Source organism: Amblyomma mixtum, chromosome 3 (genome assembly GCF_055824585.1).
Source record: "Amblyomma mixtum isolate Tamu chromosome 3, ASM5582458v1, whole genome shotgun sequence".
NCBI classification, from domain to species: Eukaryota; Metazoa; Arthropoda; class Arachnida; order Ixodida; family Ixodidae; genus Amblyomma; species Amblyomma mixtum.
The window spans coordinates 77,515,677-77,537,321 of NC_143014.1; the positions used below are offsets into that span (position 1 = coordinate 77,515,677).

At 44.6% G+C, this 21,645-nt stretch overlaps 1 protein-coding gene across 4 annotated transcripts in view; it reads right to left on the reverse strand.

Annotated features, from left to right (window-relative positions):
• Window positions 1-21,645, reverse strand: part of kis (chromodomain helicase DNA binding protein kismet) — a 128,306-nt gene that overhangs the window by 105,462 nt on the left and 1,199 nt on the right. For all 4 annotated transcript variants that reach the window (XM_089579789.1, XM_089579787.1, XM_089579788.1 and 1 more), the window contains exons 2-5: window positions 6,659-8,414; window positions 6,305-6,595; window positions 4,004-4,456; window positions 3,473-3,769 (exon numbers count right to left, since the gene is read on the reverse strand). In XM_089579789.1, coding sequence (XP_089435915.1) covers window positions 3,473-3,769; window positions 4,004-4,456; window positions 6,305-6,595; window positions 6,659-8,311 — 2,694 coding nt within the window. In that variant the 5' untranslated portion in view covers window positions 8,312-8,414. The remainder of the gene's footprint in view (window positions 1-3,472; window positions 3,770-4,003; window positions 4,457-6,304; window positions 6,596-6,658; window positions 8,415-21,645) is intronic.

Genomic DNA, 21,645 nt, shown 5'->3' on the forward strand with positions numbered 1-21,645 from the left:
TGGCTGAAAGGCACTCCACGCGTTGGTAGACTCCACCCACCGTACGCGGAGATTTTAAAAAAAAAGAAAGGCGGGAGCCGGTCGTTAATTCGATTTAATTAGGGAAATCGGCCACACAGGGCAATAAATCGAAGTTTCTAAGAATGCTCAGAACGTGTAGATTGAGTTGCCGTGGCAAAAAGAAGAGTTCGGATTCCTCTTCACTGCACCTTTAATCCTAATTAGGAATAACTTGGGGTGACATGACGCCCACCAATATGGTGCCCTGGAGAGCTGTTTTATTGCAGGCGGTTCCCACCGGTTGTCGTGTCATCCAGGCTTTAATGCATTATTTCTATAGACCATTTTGGCAAATGCTTTTTGCTCTGGCAACACTGCATTCAAGCCCCAAGCCACTTCCGTAAGCTGATCTTTAAGGGGTGACAGGGTCTTGAGGACCCAAAAATCACGAAAACAATAAATATTTTTTGAAAATGACATTTTCGAAATCTACAGCCCATATTCTACATATCTACGAATTTATTCATTTGCTCGGTCAGCATTTTCTCTGTAATTCCACTTTATAAAGCGCAAACGAGCTCATCTCTGTTTTTCCTTGTTTTCTCAAAGCACAAATTTTTTACTGTTCGTTAGTTTACAAGGAGGATATCTTTGCATCTAGAGCAGATAAAAGAAAAATTTTTATTGCAGCATGCTGCTAAATGATTCAAGTATACAAAGTTGGGAACAGATTTTTCGATTTGTGCTTGCTAATCTTTTTCTGCACTCTTTTTAAGCTATTCATCAACTGGTTCTCCCTACATTAACAAGCCGTAAAAAAACTAATATTGGCTTATTCAAAAAAGCACTTTCTAGACTGTATTCCTTGTACTGTATAGTATCGTGTTCATAACAGTTTTCTGAGCAGTGTTTTTTTTTTTTGTGCAAACAAAGAAGTGAAAATGTCTCATATCTTGAAAACTAATTGACATATCGGAAAAGTGGTCACAGCGGTAAGACTGCATTTTCATTGCATTTAGTCAAAAATAAAGAAAAAAGTTCCAAGACCCCCTGCCTCCTAAAGAGGTAGAGACACCAAATTTTTGGACTGTACTTTTTTACCCTAAATGGTGCGTAGTGATGCCCTAAGCATGGAACACTATCATATTAACTATACCGAGCCATTTCGGTTTTGATTTGTGGTCGCCAGGCTTTTACATGATGCCACAAGCAGGCAGACACACCAGTGACTTTGTGATGAAGGTACACAAACTGTGACGTCAAGGGGTGAGCGTGTCAACTCCTTGAAAAGCACATGCTATGCGTAAACAAGGACAGACTGACCATGAGAAAGCCACATGACTTGACAGCCAAGCGTACCACGTGTCAACACATCACATTGTACATCAGAATACTGCACAGCGACATCATTCATACTTGACTGCTTTTCGCAAGCTTAGCTACTACGTCATCTTGCCGCCACCGTGCCACCATTTGCCACCATCGTGAAAGGCGCCATCTTGGATTTAAACAGAATTGGCTCGGCGGGCGCAATCGGACTGGCTTAGATAGGTTTGGCTATTAGTTCTCCATCGTTGTCATCCGAGATAATGAGATGCTCTCCATTGCCATCGAGATGGCCTACAAAGGGCGCGCGATCGCATTGAAAACGGTACAGCGGGACAGCTGCAGCGTCGACCGTGGCTTGGACGACGCACCGCGCGGTGTAGGGCAGCAAACGCGGTAGACGGGAAGGGGGATGGACTGCATTCAGAGGCACTCGCTTCCGCTCACGTCTTCCCGTCGGTTACCCATGGGTTACCTCTCAGTCTTCGCGAACGTCATTGCCCCATGCAAACTGAGTGTTCTTGCTTTGTACAACGAATGCATTCATTCGCGGCATGACCGCGGCCGCGTCGCACTATCTGGTATGATGTGATAGGGTGCGGACATGAAGAAAGCTCGGCTATGACTCAGATAGAGTCTAATATTATTGCTAGTAGGTGGAACATGGGGAGCGACGATTTTCACGATTTTGAAAGCCGGTTTTTCGCAGAAAAGTATTTTTTAAGTTCACAGATTTTTGGGGCTGCTCGATTATTCGGACCATTTTCCGAGTCCCGCCGGGTCCAAAAAATTGGTAAATGTGACTGTAAATGCGCCGACGGCACTGGAACACAGCACATTGTGCCAGCTGCGGTCACTTGTTACGATCATAGACATTCATTAGTTTATGTTTTATTGTCATAAAACTTGAACAAGTTCTGCCAAATTTCAAGCAACTAAGCTCTAGCTAAAAGATAGTCAGTGTAGTGAGTTTGTTATATCAAGGTCAACCACTGCAACACCTTCATTACACAGAGTTCACAAATAGACATGCTTCAATGGGGGCAGCATTGGGGAATTGAGTAACTTCGTACTATCAAAGGATTCACTATATAGTGGTTTGTGCCTAAACTACGCAGACTACCGATCGAATCTGCTGATTTCGGCGGAGTAGTCCAAACTGCTCCACAGAGCGACCCTGACTCGGCGACTGCTCCCTATCTATGATTGAAAGACGTAATCCACAGTCCAGATCTGCAATTTAAATATAGGTGATCCAAAATGAGCAGGAAACACCGATCCAGAAGTGCTCCAACTTTGCAACGGGAAGAAAGACTATGGCGTCCGACCCTCGTTCATTCAGACGATACGGATCTCTCACAGGTAATTTTGAACAGGCACCCAAAGGAGGCTGCACCTAAGAATGACTGGCACGGCATGCGGTTGTCAAAGAAATCCTATTCAAACCTGAACTGCATGCTGTAAAGTCACCGCGCACCTCTGACGTGCGTATAACTGCAGGTGCAATGAAAAATGGACAGCCCCATGGTTTCGGTTCCACTTTTTTGAGCTTCTCATCAGCCTGTGGTAATGGCGGCTATCGATCACGCATGAGCTAGCTAACCGAGCCCAGCTGCGTGCAGTTTCGGAAGCAGATTGGCACCGCTGTGTATTTCCCTTGCTTCCATCCGCGTGGTTCTTCCATTTTGTCAAAACTGTGCACTCTTCACGTGCCGCTCACTGTTTGTACAGTGAAGCACGGCCACGCGTCCAATTAAGGTGGCTGTAGGTGCAGCCTCCTCACAAGCGACACGGGCTGCGCCATTACATCACACCTGAAAGATGTCAGGGGGGCCCTCACCATTTTTGAGTAGTTCTGCTTCGACGTTCCCGCCAATGTGAGTGCAATAAAGCATTGATGGAAATTGAAAAATAGTAATCATAGCACTGTCCTCACCTCAAAAGAAAGCAACCGTTGCCCAATTTTTCATCAAATAAATTTGCCATGATGCAAATGTACTTGTCAGTTTTTTGGAGGTCATCCAATAATTCAAACACTTTTCTCGGTACCTTGAAATTCAAATTAACAAGCTTTCACTGTATCCAGGTTTGACTATACAACTGTACCCACTCATGGTGCAAGATGAAAAAAAATATGGTATCTCACCATGAATTCTGGAGGCATAAGGCCCTCCCCAGGCCCCAAGCCTAGAGGGGGCATTTCCTGAGAAGTCTTGGCTTTCTTCTTGCTCCGACTGGGCTTGCGCTTGGTCATGGGCTCAATGGGAGGAAGCACATCATCAGGTGGCAGCAGGTAAGGATCTTCGGGAGGTAGTGGGCATGTATACGGTACATCCAAAGAGCTGCTCAGGGGACCCTCCAGTGGGCACAGATCATCCACAGCTGCTGGCACCACACTTGGGACACCCGCCAGAGGCAACGGAGGCAGTGAACTTTGCAAGTCCTGCACAGCATTAGGCCCACAGTCAGCACCATTTGCTTCCAAAGCGCACAGGGGCAAGAACAAGCCGGCATTTGCTCCACATTAACTTCTCACACTGCAGAGGCTAAAGTGATATACACATGTGACCACAACAGCTGCTATGAGCATGGTCAAGATTCATAGCAGTAAAAGCAGTGCCTCCATACATGCAAGCAAACATGACAAATTGAAAAAGTTAACAATAAACACACTGACCTGATCCGAGATCATAGGTGTAGGCAGTGAAGGTGGCTGGCTCGGAGGTCGGTAGCTATCTGCCATGCTAGGAAACAAGGTGGACACAGTAGGGCTTTGCGGAGAAACTGACGATGCTGAGGATGCAGCTGCCATGCCAACAGAGGCTGGTCCCTGCTGCTGGGGCTGTGGTTGCAGAGCTTGGGGTTGCAATGCCTGAGGCTGCAAGCCTTGAGATTGTACTGTCTGGGGCTGCAAGCTTTGCGGAGGTACAGATTGAGGCTGCAGACCCTGAGGCTGGAGGGTCTGGGGCTGCAAAGTTGGAGGCTGTAGAGTTTGGGGCTGCAACGATTGCGGCTGCAGGGACTGGGGCTGCAGAGACTGAGCCTGTAATGGCTGTGGCTGCAACTGAGAGTTCTGCAAAAGCTGTTGCTGCGCCTGTGGGCCATATGGTGGGAGCTGAGGATGCGGCTGCTGCAAGAGATAGAAAAAAATGCATTGTAATACAAAAGATGCCAAACACAAAAATAAAAAAAACAGTTCTAACCCTAAAAAGGCATGATTTTACTAATAAGAATAGGGGGTTTTCTCCTACAGCAGGCTGGTACAGTAAGGGTTCATGTACAAATACTTTTTAACATTTTTAAACTGTACGAAACAACGAGGACAGGGGAAGGAGGACAAACACACAGAGTGCAGAACTTCCAACTTTTATTCAAAGGATTTTTTGCTGTCCTTTTTACTTGCTCGACAACCACCATGTGAACAACCCAAAATAGGGGGTACTATCTGCAGATAAATAATACACCTAACTATGCGATGTTGTGCAGGCGCTAGAACAAGCCCGAAGCAAGGCAAAAATTAAAGGATTACATCAGATGCTTGGTTGGTTTCTGGGGTTTAACGTCCCAAAGCGACTAAGGCTATGAGAGACGCCGTAGTGGAGGGCTCCGGAAATTTGGACCACCTGGGGTTCTTTAACGTGCACTGACATCGCACAGTACACGGGCCTCTAGAATTTCTCCTCCAAAGAAATTCTAGCCGCCGCGGCCGGGATCGAACCCGCGTCTTTCGGGACAGCAGTCGAGCACCGTAACCGCTGAGCCACCGCGGCGGCTGATTACATCAGATGCTACAGTGCGCATGGTTTCATTACCTTGAATAGATTCTCTACCAGAGGACGACAGTACATGCAATAAAATGCCGAGAAGAGAGAAAAAGAAGCTATAAAATTGCCGACAATTACGTTACTTCCTAATGCGAAATTTAAGCACAGCTCATGAGCTGTTTCAGCTTTTTGATAGATTGAGGCAAAGAATTCAAGCAAGACATGTATGTGCAATTACAGACAATTTGTTATTTTTCACACACATTCCTTCTTCAAGAAACACTCCCCTAACAGTTCTTGATTGTCATGAAGGAAGCTTTGTAGTAGGAGAAATAGATAGATATATGCTCGACTTGCAGCACCAATGCCTGGGTCTCAAAGACAAGGTCTGCGCAAGTATTTCGCGAAGTTGTCAGAGCTGTGGGAGCCGTTACGAGCGAGAAGAACGGGATGTTTTGCCACATAAGTGGTAAGAAATTCCCACTTGTCTATATCTGCATTAAGTCCCCACCCACCCTGCCACCCTGGCAGGTGGCAGCATTTCTGGCACAACGCTGTCAGCACACAATAGGCCCTCTGTGCTTTTATTTCAAGGAGCTGACACTTCTTGACACATGTTCTCAGTTGGAATAAAATGCCTTTCTTAGACTAATAATCCTTTAAACTGCACCACTGTTAAGAAGCTATACCACCTGAAATAGAAAATTAAAAATGCTTCAGCAGATTTACATGACATTCAGATTTGCTATACATCTTTACAGGCACAAAACCACTGAAACCTGTCAATACCTCAACTTAAAAATGGGTGCACTGCCAGCAAACATACGACAGCAGAAAAGTGATCCTGATTATCCTGATCTCGCACAACTTCTTCAGCATGGCAAAATGCTTCAGTGAGCATTATACTTCTCGCAAGCTCAAGAGAAAAAAAAAAGAAAGAAGAAAGGCCAGCAATGAGACATTAAAGAAATTACTCTGACAAAACTAACGTGGATTTAAACGCCACACATATTTATGATGTGTCCACTTTAGAAATCTGAAACATGTTTCACAATTGCTTCAGCAGTAAAATGCGATCCCTCTCCAGCATTTTTAGTGAAAAGCTTCAAAGAAATCCAATACAACGAGATAACCAATCCACAGTTTTCACACGTCCTCAAATGCATCATACTTCAGAAACCCCTTTCGCAGCTGCAAACAAAGGTGTTCCATACCTGTTGTGCTGGAGGCAGCTGCTGGGGCTGCTGTGCAGGAGCAGCAGAAGGCATCTGCTGTCTCGGCTGAGAGTATGGTGCAGCAGGCACCCCAGAGCCAGCTCCTTGGGGATACTGTGACGGGTACGCACCCATCGAAGTTGGGGAGCCCATGGGGCCCAAGCTGCCTCCCAGAGCACTTCCCATTCCTGGTACCACAGCAGATGATGCCGGCACCGATGAAAGAAGGGCAGACTGTTGTGGTTGTTGCTGCTGCTGCAAAATGCGCAGCCGCTCTTGTAGCTCCGATATCTGCAGAGGCGAAAATCACTTTAAGTTGACCCTCATCAGCAGCATTCCAGCACCGCTACCTACCCTTTTCTGTGTCTGTGCTGTCTGCGGCACACTGTACAAATGCTGCAGCTGCTGTTGTGCTTGCTCGTAGCCAAGGGAGGAAACTGGCTGCTGCTGTGGGTAGGCACCATACGAAGCAGGAGAAACAGGTGCCGTTCGTGCAGGTCCTGTGGCACCCATAGCATAATCACTGCGAGCAGGCAAGGCAGACCCAGCTGCCATAGGTCCAACTTCACTAGTGCCAAACGAGGAGGCCTCTGGTGTGCCCGCAAGTGGCCGAGAGCGACTCATAAGGTTAGGGCTCGGATAAGAGTGGTGCTGGGCAGCGGATGGCACCACACCATAGCCCAAGCTTTGTTGTGCCTGGGCCGGCCCGTATGACTGTTGCACTGAGCTGCCATAGTAGCTGCCTGTGGAGCTAGTCGCCGTAGGCGGTGGTTTGGCAGTGGCCATGTGTGGCATCACCATTTGCTCGAGCTGCTGAAGGCTGCTGGATGCGACAGGGGTGGCTGAGGCAGTGGCCCCACTGCCAGGAGACAACACCTGCCCAGGACTAGAAAGGTGCGTGGCCCCTGGGCTGGGGTAGCTGCCCTGCGATGACGACTGTTGGCTGGTCACAACACTGGGGGAACCAGCTGGTGGTGTTGTGGTGGGCCGGCGTGGCGATGGGTAAGAGCCCCGATACTGTGGGCTGTTTGGCGCCTGTGTGGGGTAGGGTGACAAATGCGATGGGCTGGTGGCATCAGAACCAGAAAAGGGGTGTCCTGGAGAGTAGGCAGATTGCGGATATTGTTGCATGCGAGCGGGACTGCCCTGAGGAATCGGTGCCTGGCTGCTGCTGCTGCTGGTGGCATAGCCTCCAGGGCGTTGAAGTGTCCGTGCGGGTGGCATGCTCTGGGCTACTGCCGAGTGACTCATTGCACCTGCAGAGCCGTAAGTCGATCGGTTGGCACTCGTCTGTGCTGATGGATATGTTGTCTGCGGATACGGCGTCATTGACTGGTCTGTCATGTGCGTCGCCGTCGCTGCTGCAGCCTTGCTTGTAAGCTGTGTAACATGTGTGCCATTGCCCTGCGGACCGTAAGTGGGCCTCTGTGGAGAGCCATGCTGCTGTGGTGTGTGCAAAGAATAGTCCTGGCTAGAGCCATACTGACCCTGGCTAGCTCTGTGATGTTGACTGCTAACACCTGTGGCTGTGGCCACAGTGTGCTGAGCACCCATTTCCGCTGTGTGTTGCTGGTAGCCAGCGCCAGAGTTCATGTAATGTCCTCGCCACATGTCTTGCGAGCGCTGTGGGGCTCCCATAGTGCCGTAGGGGTACTGGTCAGAGGCTTGCATGCGCTGGCCGACCATTGACTGCTGTGAGTAGCCGCCCATCATAGCAGACTGCTGCTCCCCCATGGGGTGCACCCGTGCGCCATATTCAGGTGCCACATGGCCAGCACCGTAGGCCGCATAGTGCATCTTCTGGTCGGCTGGCTGTGGGTAGCCTGGGTGCATCTGGCTGTAGGGTGCCATCTGGCTCGTGCCCGGCACACTGCTGCCCATTGGGTTGGCCACCATTAGGGGAGAGACCAGGTCCTGGGAGGTAGCCCCATAGCCCGCCAAGGAGCCCGAGCCGTCCTCCATACCCTGGCCATAGCCGTCCCCGCCCAGCAGCTGATATTCAGCCATGAGGCGCCGTAGCTGGTCACCCACTCATCTCACCAGCGCTGCTCCCATCTGCCATCCAGAGCCAAGGCCTGGCACACTTCGCCCCCAGGACTCATATGGGGCCCTAAAGGAAAGAGAATTGAAGACACTAAGTTGCGAATACCACCACTGCGCTTGCAGAATATGACCTATACACCGATCTGTGATCTGCAAGGTGCAGCAGAACTGCTTTCGCCAGAAGTGAGGAACTTCTCGGGGATGCACAGCCCATAGGGCTGCATGCAAACAGAAGTTTTCAAAGTAGTTTTTTAAAATCCCAGTTCACCTATGTAACAGTTCCTTTGTTTACAAAAGCCAAATACATCCCAGAGCAGAATGTGCAAATATGGAACATTTAAAAGCCGATATATTTTTTTTTAGAACATCAATATATGTATGTGCCCGGGTGGAGTACCGAGCAAGAGTTCAGCCCAAAGAAATAGATGTAAAAAAACTTTCCGAAATACTTTTTCCATTTCATAGTGCACCTCTGAAGGAGGCTGTTTGTTAACAGCTGGCAAGTACGTTTTAAAAAAGCATGAAAAAGTATGTGACATTATCTTGAAGCTGATATCTTTTTAAAAATGTCCCGATAAATGTATGTTGTGGTGTTGGAAATACCTTCTGCAACATTAGGTGCTCATCCATTGAGTGGACAAGCTCCTTGTGCAGTCCGGCATGCTACAGTATGCACTACCTTTGCTTGGAAATACCGGCGCTAAAACTAGACAGCCTAGACAGCTCTACATGGAAGCCAGTTCTCAAACGGTTTTATAAGCTAATCGTACACTGCAGCACGACAGTACCACCGATACTCCCCTACTTTTGTAAACACAGTGCTGGACTATACCATGACACAGAAGTGCAGGTAGAGCACAGGTACAACAGACAGTCAGCAAAACAGCTAGTAATTCTCTGATATGCAAATCGTGCAGGACATCACTGTAAACACAATTTCCCATCATAACACTTCCCGTAATGGCAGCACGTACTGTACTGTCCTTTCACTCAGTTCAGATGTCATAAACTAAATTCCTCAGTCAAAACTTAACTAAAACAGGCTACCACAGTGCTTTAAACACCACAGATGTCAATGAGCTCAGCTAAGAAGATATGCCAGTCCTGCAAGGTTTGATCACAAATCCAGAGCACAGAAAGAATGCACTAAGGACAGGAGTGCTAAAATAAAGAAGGATGGTAAAAAAAACCTGGCAAAAGCCTCAGCAACATATTCACTGCTAGTCACGCCATGTTATGCAGAAGGAACCAGAACAAATAATGAAGAATGGTGAGAAAAAATGTTAAACCTTTTGTTTTTGTGGAACTCTAAAAACATTTTTTTTCTAATGCACCGGCCTGGACAGGCTAGCTTTCTGCCACTGCCTCTGTGAGTAACATAATGCCAAGACTTCTAATTCAATCAGCCAAAAGAAAGCAGTTCGAAAAGAACACAAAACCAAAAACTTTCTGTTAGGCACGCACATTGGCAGTTTAAATCACTTTTAGAGGAGTATAGACACCAAATTGTATCACCTACGACCGCTAAATAATTTACAATTTAATTCCTTCTCTGATGCTGTTTCAGTTTCATCAACCGAACGATGAGGAATTAAAAATAAACTGCAATCCGCTCAGAGGTTTGTTGTCATTTCAGCTCTTGGAGCAGTCGAGTCGAGTGGTTGTATCGAATTAAAACTACGTATCAGCAATTAAAGTGGTGTTTTTTTTTTCATGCTCTACGTGACCTAAACACTTTTTACATGTCACAGTCATAGTTCGATTGATGAAACCGAAACCAATACAACACAAAAGAAGAAATTCAATAATAAATTCTTCGGAGGTCGTTCGTGAATGCCGCAAGATGACCTATGTATTCTAATGTCTTGCGCATCATTACAGAGAAGAAAACATGCAACTAAAATTCAATGTCTATAGTCTTCCAAGATCTCAGATTTAATAACTATACCTAGACTATATCTACTTATCAACCTCGGTCCAGCTTTTTAGCTTCAGCAGCTTCCTTCAAATCAAAGTTTTTCCCTCTTTTTCCCTCAACTTGTACCACTGCCAACAACAACAAGCCAACCATGTCCAGTCACTGTTTCATACAGTAGCCTCACTCTCACTGGTACTGGCCATGGCCGCAAGACAGTGCAGAGGCCCAACCCGATCAAGAGTGACGAGCCAACATTAAGTGCAAATCATTCTTCGCATTGTCTGCTAGCCAGCAGCATGCACCTCTATATGTATGGCGTGCATCTGTGATGACAGCAGCTTGTTTCACAGTTTTAACGTACTCACATCTGCTAGTCTACTTATTCCAACAAAGATTAGCAGATACACAACTAAATAAGCAACCAAGTGACACACAATATTAGCGAAACTAGTTTTTGTTCATGTCAATACAATATGCAGGATTATCAAATCCTCCAATGGTCTTAAGCATTCGAACTTATGTCACCTGGCATGTCAAGAACATAGCAATGCCGTGTTAAAGGGACAGTGAAGATAAATAGAGGTTGGCCCATACCGATAGGCTACCGCGTTCTGATCACAGACCATTCTCATCAAAAACGCAGCTTTGATTAGCTAGAAAAGGCAAAAAAACAAACAAAAAACAAAATACAGGTGTTGCCATCATCGGCCAACTTCATTAGTAAAATGCGTGTGATTTTTGGGTGCAGATCCCAGAGGCTACGCTACACTGCCATTCACTCTGAAACCATGGCAACCCACCCTTCTTGGTAAGGACATGAACACACTAGCGGAAAGACTTTTAAATCCAATTTTCTCGCCAACAAATGCATTTTTTTTGCTGCCGGACAAATGTCAATGTTGGCAGAAAGAGCCAGAAAAATCATTTTAACTGTGCACAATAAATGGATGGAGTTCTTCTCAACATCCCTTTAAAGGAACGCTGAAACACCTTCTGAGGAGAGTACATAAACTCACTCAATACATTCTCATCTCTCATCATGAACACCTGAGCCACATAATACTCTTACAGACAGCAGAGAATCCACATTCGCGAGCGAAAGTTGAGTCCTTTCCAGAGACTTTTTCACGCACGCACCCTCCTCCATCACACGATCCCGCATAATTCTGTTCAGATATGCTCATCGGTTCAATTCTTTCAGGCATCACACAGCTACCATGGCCATGGCCAGTCAGCAGCTTCACTCTAGCGGGTCAGAAAGCTCTGCTACCCAGGGAATTCCCGCGCGCATAGGCAGTGGAGCTTAGCAGAGGAGCACCTAACTTTGAGCGTACAAAAAGTGACGAGTGGAGAGCAGGGAAAGGCGCGAAAACGCAAAAATTCAGATTTTGACCCCAGATAACTCAGCTTTTGCAAAACACATTTAAGAAATTCTAGCTGGAGAACATTCATGAAGCAGCGACCTTCAACCTCCCAGAAATACCTTTATTGGGAGCCCCTTTCGAGCCCCTTTAAAGCAAACAAGTTGGATAGTGCCAATTAGTTCCATTATGCCACAGTCCTTGGGATTTGACAGAAACTTGCCCGCGGTGGCCTCAAGATTGTTCAAGACCCGTATAGTTACGCTACTCAGACTTCATTCCATAATATGCATATTCAAGTTGCATGATCCTATAGAGGTGTTCAGAAAGTGTTTTTCTTGTTGTTAGCCATGAAGACTGCAGCTATGAAACTTCCACAGCAGACGAATTCACTACAAGCTAACGACTATGTAGCCCCAAGTTATAATTACTTTCGGAATAAAAATGTGACCAAAGTTTTTACAATGTTACTATTACCGTAACACTAGGTGTTCACTTTCAGCACTCTCATCGTTTCTGACACTTGGAGAAAAACGTAACACTCGTCTAATCATATCATCACATAAGCCACAGAACATCGTATCACCCCACTGCATCAAAGCACTCCCTGCATGGCAGTGATAACCTGAGGGGAGACTGATGGGGCTTAGTTTCCTGAAAAGGAAGAATGTTTTGGGGCACTACAGGGATAATACTCCCATGGAGTCCAACTACAGTATAATCTTTAAAGGCATGATCACAAGGGCTTCCATACAAAGTGCTCCTGCAGGAGTTCAGTGCCAGAGTTCAGTGCCCGACTATATTTAAATTTTTTATTCATTCAAAGCAAGCCTGAGTCGCATTCTTGATATTTGTGCAAAAAGATCATCCAACTGAGGCGCAGATATTTCAGAAGTGGCAATCCAATGAAAGAAATTCGAAAAGTAAGTGTGGGGATTTAAAAATGTCACGAAAGGTTAACGGCGTGAGCAAGCTGCTCTTTACCACAGGTGTCCTTAGCATCTACAAAGCCAAATCCAAAACTGAATTAATGTTCCTGTACAGCTTCCACATAAAAATAATGAACGCCTTTATCAAATAAAACGATCACAACCATCCACACATTTCCTAATAAAACTTGCCACTTAAGTTTCCCAGTGAAAGAACTGCTGAAAATTATCAGTCTGCAACATCACCTTTGACAGAATTATCTCTCCCTTACACAAATAAGCCTTTTCTTTGCAGTTACTTTCTCAACTCTGACAAGAGGTGATAGCTACAAAAGTGAAACCCAGCAAGTGAAGCGTAAGCCTCTTGTAGGCAATTCATGTTCTTTACCGTGAGAGTATAGCTTACAGCTTGAGTAATAAACAGTGTGGTGGCATCATATGTTAGTAAACAATGCAACCAAGAGCCGTCTGATTGGCAAGCCAGGCAATTTCATTTGTGTTCACTTTCTCTATTTACCAAGAGCTTGGAAAGTTACACATGATAAATAAAGGGTTAACACTACTTGCACTACATGGGGGTTTAAATGAGGGATGAAATCAGGGACACGGTAAATTTTTCATGCAAAAAAATGCTGGCAGTGTTTCCAAATGGTAACTTGTTTCCTTCAGTATTTTCATATATTGTTCCTTCAGGAAACATGATAAGTATGCATACATTCTTGCATTAGGTTCAACAAGCCACAAATTTCATCACACATGGATGCTGACGGAGAGTGGTTTTAAACTTAATTAAGTTGCCAATGTAGGTAGAAGTTTTACATGTGTTACACATTGCATGAAAACACTGCAAATGTGCAAATAACAATTCCTGAACCTTAACTTATCATTGTGCACAACAGAAAAAATGAAGCACGAATCATCAAGTTTAGGGCCATCTAGATCCTGCAAGCTGACTCAAGCTTTGCAGCAGAAAGAGGAGTTTTCACCATTGAATAATTATCTAACATCCTCCTCAAGTTTCCAACACTGCAAATGTTAAAACCATATCCACAAGAAAGCAAATATCTGCAAACTTGTTAGGCATGATGGTTTGGTTTAAGGTGTTTAAGGTCCCACAGTGACTCAGGCTATGTGGGACGCCATAGTGAAAGGCTCCGGAAATTTCGACCACCTGGGGTAACATGCACATGGCACAATACATGGCCCTCTAGAAATTTGCCTCCATCAAAATTCGAGAGCTGTAGCCGGGATCAAACCCAGATCTTTTGGGGCAGCATCCAAGCGCCCTAACCACCGCAGCGGCTTTATTAGGCATGACTAACCCTACCAGTCATTATAGGGTCTAGTTCCTAAAGCTGTAAGCCTTTATTATTTAATTGCGCATTCCCATGCTATAAATGCAGAATTCATGAATAATCCACTTGCATAAAGAAAGTAAAAAGATAAAAACCACTCTCCTGTCCTTAACACACTACACATGAAGAATAATGGAATTATGAAAATATGATGCAAGCCTAGCCCACTCAATAGGAAACAATGTTCCAAAACCACCCTCATAATTTGTATCAATACAAGACTTATAATAGACAAACCTCATAATATCACATGCAGCGAGAAACCTCCTCCTCCCAAGATAACCATTGGGGATTCCTCTGCTCTCACGATACATTCCTCCTCCTACAGCCATACAACGTTTGTGCATTCCTCCACTCGCGTCATGCCATCCTCATCCCACAGTAACCACCCTCCAAGTGGTCCTCACAGCAATGCACCTATCGGTTACACCAACTACAACATACGACTACAACTTGAAACCCAGGAACAGGACTTAACAGCTGTTGTCGTAAAATTAACCCTCAATTTACATCATTCATTAAACTAACTGCGACATAGGTGAGCTAGCACAATATGTATGGAACGTTGGCATAGGTTACTTTGACTGTTTTACAGACAGTGTACAGTCGGGGACAAAAGTCTCCGGACCATGTGTTCGTCAAACGAAGCTTATAGCTCTACTATCAGACAGCGGCTGGAGACCGCACTTGTGGAGATGAAAGAACAAAAATTTAACGTTCACCTCCACAAGTGTGGTCTCCAGCCGCCGACTAATAGCAGAGCTATCAGCTTCGTTAGAGGAACAAATGGTCCGGAGACTTTTGTCCCCGACTGTACACGGCAGCTGGCGAAGCGTGGTTTCTGCCTTTCCACTTGGCTGCCGTGAAACCGATTAACGGCTTTTTCGCTAGTGACACACAAAAATGGAAAGGGGCTCCTCCCCACTGGAGGAGGGGGCCCTTCCACTTTGATACCCCAACCTATCACCTGTCACCCTCTCCATCTTCCCTCTCCCGCTTGCATTTCCCTCTCCAGGGGATTTCCTCCCTCCACTTTGCCACCTGACAAATGTGGCAGGTTGCAGCAAGCAGGTGGAGCAGGACATTCAACAGAATTTTTGCTAGTGACCCACCTAGTGCTAACGCATCCACCTTCCAACCGTGGCAGGTGGCAGCTGGAGGCTTCACCCACAGACAGGACAGCCTTTTCGATAGCAAGGCATCAAGTGCTAGTGCACTAAAACTGACACTCAATAGTAAACCTGTGCCACTGTGACTGTGGTCAAGAGAATACTTGCAAAAGCGAAGACACAAACTGCCACGACAAACAACAGTTCTAACCATCCCACATGTCATAAGCTACAGCTAGAAACGCTAGAAACAAACTGGATTGGTCTAGCTCATGTGATATTCACTTATAATATATATATATACACATATAAAGTGAACTTTTTTTATCATGGCAGCAAAAGGACTAAACAGCTAGCCACACTAACTCACCTATTACTTTCAGAAGGTTCAAAATCATGGCACTCTCCTCTACGCAATGTACCCCTTAATAAAGTTGTTACCAACCAACCGAAGTACTAACTCATACCTTTTAGGCCAATCATAATACAGAAAATATAGCAATTCTAGGCCACTAAAAAGACATTTAAACACTTTGAATTAATGATGCTAAATGGACATTTTGGATCCTGACACAACAATGTGTTTGGGGAGCCGTTTTGCAGGAACAAAAAAAAGAAAAGAGGAATGAACAAAACAGAATAAAAGTTGACAATGGCAGTTAGTTTAATGTAAATGTTCTTTCTGGAACCTTGACATTTGGCAGTAGCGAAATTCAGAGGTGATACTGCTATCTTGGAGACTCCCGCATTACATCAAATGGCGTAAACGCTGTCCCATTCGCTCTATCTAATGTGTGGGCACAAATCTGCAGATGTTATGTGCAGTGCATTCTTGGGGAGCATCCCAAGCACTTGCTCGGTACGTTAGACGCATGCTCCAGACCGGCCACAGTCAGACCTGGCGCACATCTTTGTGCTCTTAACCTCCTCGCTGCGTTCCATGCCCGAGAGAAGTTTCTAAGCGTCTGGGACGTCTCACGACCGTGCGTCCAACCCTACAACTGCCAAGATTACACAAAGTGAGAGTCAGGGTGCATGCAGGATGTAGGCACACACCTTCCCCCTATAACACGCACCCCACCTGCAGATACAGAAGGCAGCGCGAGGCACGCGCAGAGTGTTGTCAATTGATCATGGTGCTCATGGTCGCTGTGGTGCGTGCGTAACATAGCCATGCTGTAAAAGCCATTGCTCAAGAAATGCTCTCCCGTCCTACCATGGCTTCTGAAGCGCTGAATGCAGTAGAACTAGCATGGTGAAAAAAACATTGCATAAGCATACTGGTTTTCTCAATAATTTCCAAAGATAGTGCAGGCAACAATGACGCTGCTTTCAAATAGCAAGAGAAAAAATTCCCCTGCACAGACCATAAATGCTGTTTCAGACAATATTATCACTCTCTGTATGGGAAACGGTAATGTTCCAAAAATAGAACTTCAAAACAAACATTCTTAGTCAATGTAAATGTGGCTTTTTTTTTTTTTCACAGTTACTTTAGAAAGCATATGTGACTTGTCAACAGGAATTTTCATCTTTGAAACCTTGCTTCATAATGTGGTGTTTAAAAGGCTTTAATAACTATAACTTCTTGTTGAGCTTGGTGCAAACTGCATGTTGAGAAAAGCAGTGCGCAAAAACGCACAAAGGACAGATAATATGGGTGCAGTCTTAGCTAAGTATTCTTGCACTGTTTCTCTCATGGAGTGCGTGCACCCATCTCCTAACGTTTGTTTTGTGGTACGTCTTGTGCACAACGCATTTCTTACCAAGAAAGAAAAGGCTACAGCAATGCTTGAAAAGATAAACTCAGCTAGTTATCCTAATCTGAGGTTCCAGCTCAAACACGGACAGAAAAATATGGAATGGCAATACATCATATGTTCTTTACTAATCTTCTCTGCTATTAAAACTCGCACAAAAAATAAAATGCCATGAATTCACTCACATGTGAGGTACACTGGCACAGCCACAATTTAGTAGGTTTGCTACAGGACTGAGGATTCTACTCCTGGCATCATGATCACTACAATAAACTAACTTTAATGATATCAGTTAAAGTTCACAAATAGTTGATCCTGCAAACAACTGGAGTTTTCACAGAAGTGAAATTTGAGCAACCAAGCACTGTGCTTTCTTTGATGTCAGTCTAAACTACCTAAATGACTGATTCAGTGGTTCATGCATTATGACTGCAGTATTGGTCAGTGTGCCTAAAGAATTGATGGTTATGAGATGGGTTTTACTGACGCCTTGATACAATATCCGCCAAAACATACCATGTTCCATTCACCTCTTCAATGAAATATTAAGGCATGCTAGGTGCACACGCAATCATGTTGAATCTCAAGTCCCTTTAGTACTGGCTGCATTCTGTCATTTTCCATGCATTCTCACACAAATGAAATATGCCAAAAAATAATATGGCTCATCGTGGCTACCTTGAACAGATTGAAATGCTGAATTTCCTGTGAAGCTGCTTGGAGCAAAAATCTATATTGTAGGTGACCAGCTTCTGTTAAAGCTGTAGCCATTTTGAAAAATTCATTTCAGCAACCTTGCAGAATTTTGTGTGCACAAATTGCTGAAAAACTTTGGCACAGAATGAAAGCATAAAAACCCAGGCTCATGAACATAGGCCATTTTAGGTATAATGCAAGTCATACATATATATATTTTTTTTCCAGGTTACCTATTCCCTCCATGTTTCAACAATGTTCCTTTGCCCACAAAAAAAATGTATGGCTTTATCACTGATCACAAGCTGTCTGACTGCACACCTCTCATTCAAGCTGCTAGCAACCAGAACAAAAAGTCTCCAATAATTAAATAAACCAGAGTTTAACAACCATCACGATCCATTCGTTACACTCCAAACAGCATCGAGCAGACAACCCTTGTGAACAGCCCCGCTGCGGTGGCCCATAGGTTACGGCGCTCAGCTGCTGGCCCAAAAGACGTAGGTTCGATCCCATCCGCGGCGGCCGAATTTCGATGGAGGCGAAATTCTAGAAGGCCATGTACTGTGCGATGTCAGTGCACTTAAAGAACCCCAGGTGGTCGAAACTTCCGGAGCCCTTCACTACAGCATCCCTCTTCGCCTGAGTCACTCTGGGACATTAAACCCCAATAAACCAACCTTGTGAACACACCTGCCCATGACTTGGGCACCTATAGTTCTATCACATCTCGGCATACACTGAAAAAATGCCACCATCAACAGATTTCAAAACATTTTAAATAATTTACTCTGGCCACCATTATTTGACTACAGTACCAGAACAGATACAACAATCAAATCAACAATCTTTAAAAATGCCTTCAAAAGCTGCCCAGCACAACAGATGTAGCTTTTGAAGGACAAATCCCGAGCTTTCTCAGCTTCTATGCCCAGCATTCCGAGCCCCAACAGAAAATCGGTATCAATAGTGCATACACAATTTTCTTTTTGAGGAAAGCTGGAATATTGAATAAGGACTTTTGGTTTGGTTTATTGGGGTTTAACGTCCCAAAGCGACTCAGGCTATGAGGGACGCCGTAGTGAAGGGCTCCGGATAATTTGGACCACCTGGGGTGCACTTTTCTCAGGGCTAATTTGTGCATATCTAAACGACTGAAACCACAGCACAAAAAGAACGAAGACAAGAAGGAAAACACAAGACAGAATGGGCACTGCCCTGACTTGTGTGTTTCGCGCTGTGGTTTCAGTCATTTAGCTGGAAAAATCTCCATAAAACACTTTACAAACTCAACCAACTATACAACCAACCACACAGGCTTAACATAACAGTGCCATAGAGATAAAGCATATTAAACACAGCTTGGTCACATATGCAAGCTTCCAATTCAATTAGTTCAATTGGTTTTTTGAGGAAAGGAAATGGCACAGTATCTGTCTCACTTATCTCGGTAGACACCTGAACCGCGCCGTAAGGGAAGGGAGGAAAGTGGGAGTGAGAGAAGAAAGTGAGAAAGAAGTGCCGCAGTGGAGGGCTCGGGAATAATTTCAACCACCTGGGGATCTTTAACGTGCACTGACAACGCACAGCACATGGGCGCTTTTTGCGTGCTTTCTCATGTACACGCTTATTTCACACTGATGACACTGTCCACATACAGCAAAGTGCAATAAAGCTACATTTATTGCCCATTAGTAACTAGCTGTGCATATGACAGTTTCCTCAATAGTATGACAGTGTACAGAACTTGTGAGCGTACATATTCAGTAGCTGAACAAAGCATGAATCTATTACAGTTGAGTCAAAATCTACAGTATTTAAAGTTTAATAGATGATTTTCACTTTATGGCATGTTTGCCATGTCTGGGATGGCAAACATACCTTCTCTCACCAGATTTCATTTTCAAGCCAGACTATTAGGATACAAAGTAAAATGCAGACACTATTTTCAATGTCCAAAAAGGACTTCGAAGTGAAGGGACAATCGTTTTAATTTACAGGTAACTTCAGCTGGTACCAGACACACCACAATTACTGCTAGTATTCATTAAAGAGCCTCTTGAGAAAGTACCTCCACATGGCTACACAACATTAAGAACTTCATCGGGAACCATCTGCTTTCTACGCATTTAGTTTATCTTCTAGCTCTGAACTGTAGATAAAATTTGACAAGTTCCAACTGTTTCAAAATGTAAAACAGAAAACATTCAAAAGTGACATGTTCCCGTAGCTGAACACATATGAAAACCACGACTGTGATGAGTAAACATGACACCATTAAGAATTCTGAAAAAAATTTAACGTACCAGCATGCGTTTCGTTTAGTTATTAGAACAATGCCGGCATAACCGCTGCACAGAAATGCTCGAGAAAAACTTCCCTCCATTAATGTGCACTTCCCACTAGGTACAGATATATATACCAATAATTCTTTCGTACTAATGGAACACACAATATCACACATGTGGCAGTACCAGCAGAACAAGTACAGAAATAGTATAAGTAGGAAAATTCCGTTTTGTAATGGCTGTTGTATGGGAATCCAACATTATACTCCGTATCCACAACTTCTTGCAGTGAAAGCTACACGAATGAGGCCCACAGAATCCTGTCCTCACACGCCTGCAAGTCAACCATATACTTTAGGAAATCAATGGCCCATAACTTCCGCTCCACTGCAAGTAGCTGAGATGGAGAGTGACCTGCTCAGTAAAATTCATGAACAATATTTCTCTACTATTATGGGCCCCAACTAGGTAAGTGCTAAATACATACTAGGATGTAGCAGCAAGACTTCCCATCAGAATACTGATGCTTCAATTGCAATTTATAAAACAGGAAGTACAAGCTGAGAACAAAAAATAAGAAAAAAAAACATGTTACATCCCAGTGGCAAATTTCTATTCATACAGCTTAACACCTGGCAAATTGTAATGTAGAAGGTCCAGGCACAAATAGTTCAAGGAGCATTAATACTTAGAGGTGTCAATCACATTTTCTTACCAAAACAGAGTTGCATTCGCAATAATCAGCTTGAATTTTAGTTCCTGTTAGTTCCTGTCTGCAAGTTACAGCCTCCAACCGCATATGGTTTGTCACTTCTAGCTCTCGATGCCCTGACATACATATTTAATGTAAACAGCCTCAGAAGTTCATGCGCGTGTGGCAGGCAGCAACTACGTATGGCCCAAAGCTGAAGCTGAGTGCCCTCTTGCAGGTCCCCTAAACACGCGTACTGAAGTAGGTAAACCACTACTGTAACAATAAGAAGCTAGCAGCTAGCGCAACCACCCCGAATCCTAGATACACACAAAGCAGATCACCTTTCCGCCGTCAACTCGCGCAATCGAATGCCAGTGTCACATACTGAGTCACATATTAAGCCCCCTCCTGAAAAATCCCCCCACACAAGAAAGGAACTCTGAACGTCGCATACTGCTTAAAAAAAAAAACATTAAGAATTGTCGTTACTACTGCCGTATGTGCGATTCAGTCAAACTAAAACATTAGAGTGCATAGCAAATGCATCACCGCGCTTGGTATAAGTAATTTGGAACAGATAATGCTGCTACATGAATATCTTGCTAAAGAGCCCTGCAATCTAACAACTTAGTTTCGTGAATGCGGGTTGTTCACCAAAACAGACAGATCGCCCAAGATCATCAAGTAAGCGCATTAACAGAAATAAAATGCTACGCTCCAGTGAAACCAACCATCCTAAAAAAAGTTATAATCACAAAAAGCAACATTAAAAGATGCATTTAACACCCGCGATACTAAACACGATTCTACACAGCTCAAACGTTTCGGCCCCACAAAACCTTTAAGTGGAGCACAAGTGCTGCACGGAGAACAACATCGTTTCAAGCCGCGTTACCCAGGTAAGTTTTAATAGCGACAAGGCGATCATATGACTTGTAGGCAGCTATCCTCGAGTTCTTTCATTACCTGAATTGGCTACGCTAAAGAAGCATGGGTGCCAGCACAGTATGGTGAGGCTAGCACGATAGCTAACTACTGCTCACAGGAAAATACAGACTAAAAACTTGCAATAAGCCGCTGCACGAGGCACATTTAATACCTGAGCACGAATTCTTGACCATGCTGGACCCAGCATGTCCTAGGAAGCCTTCCTTAGCTTTTGGAGTGGGGCTCCAATTGAAATGGTCA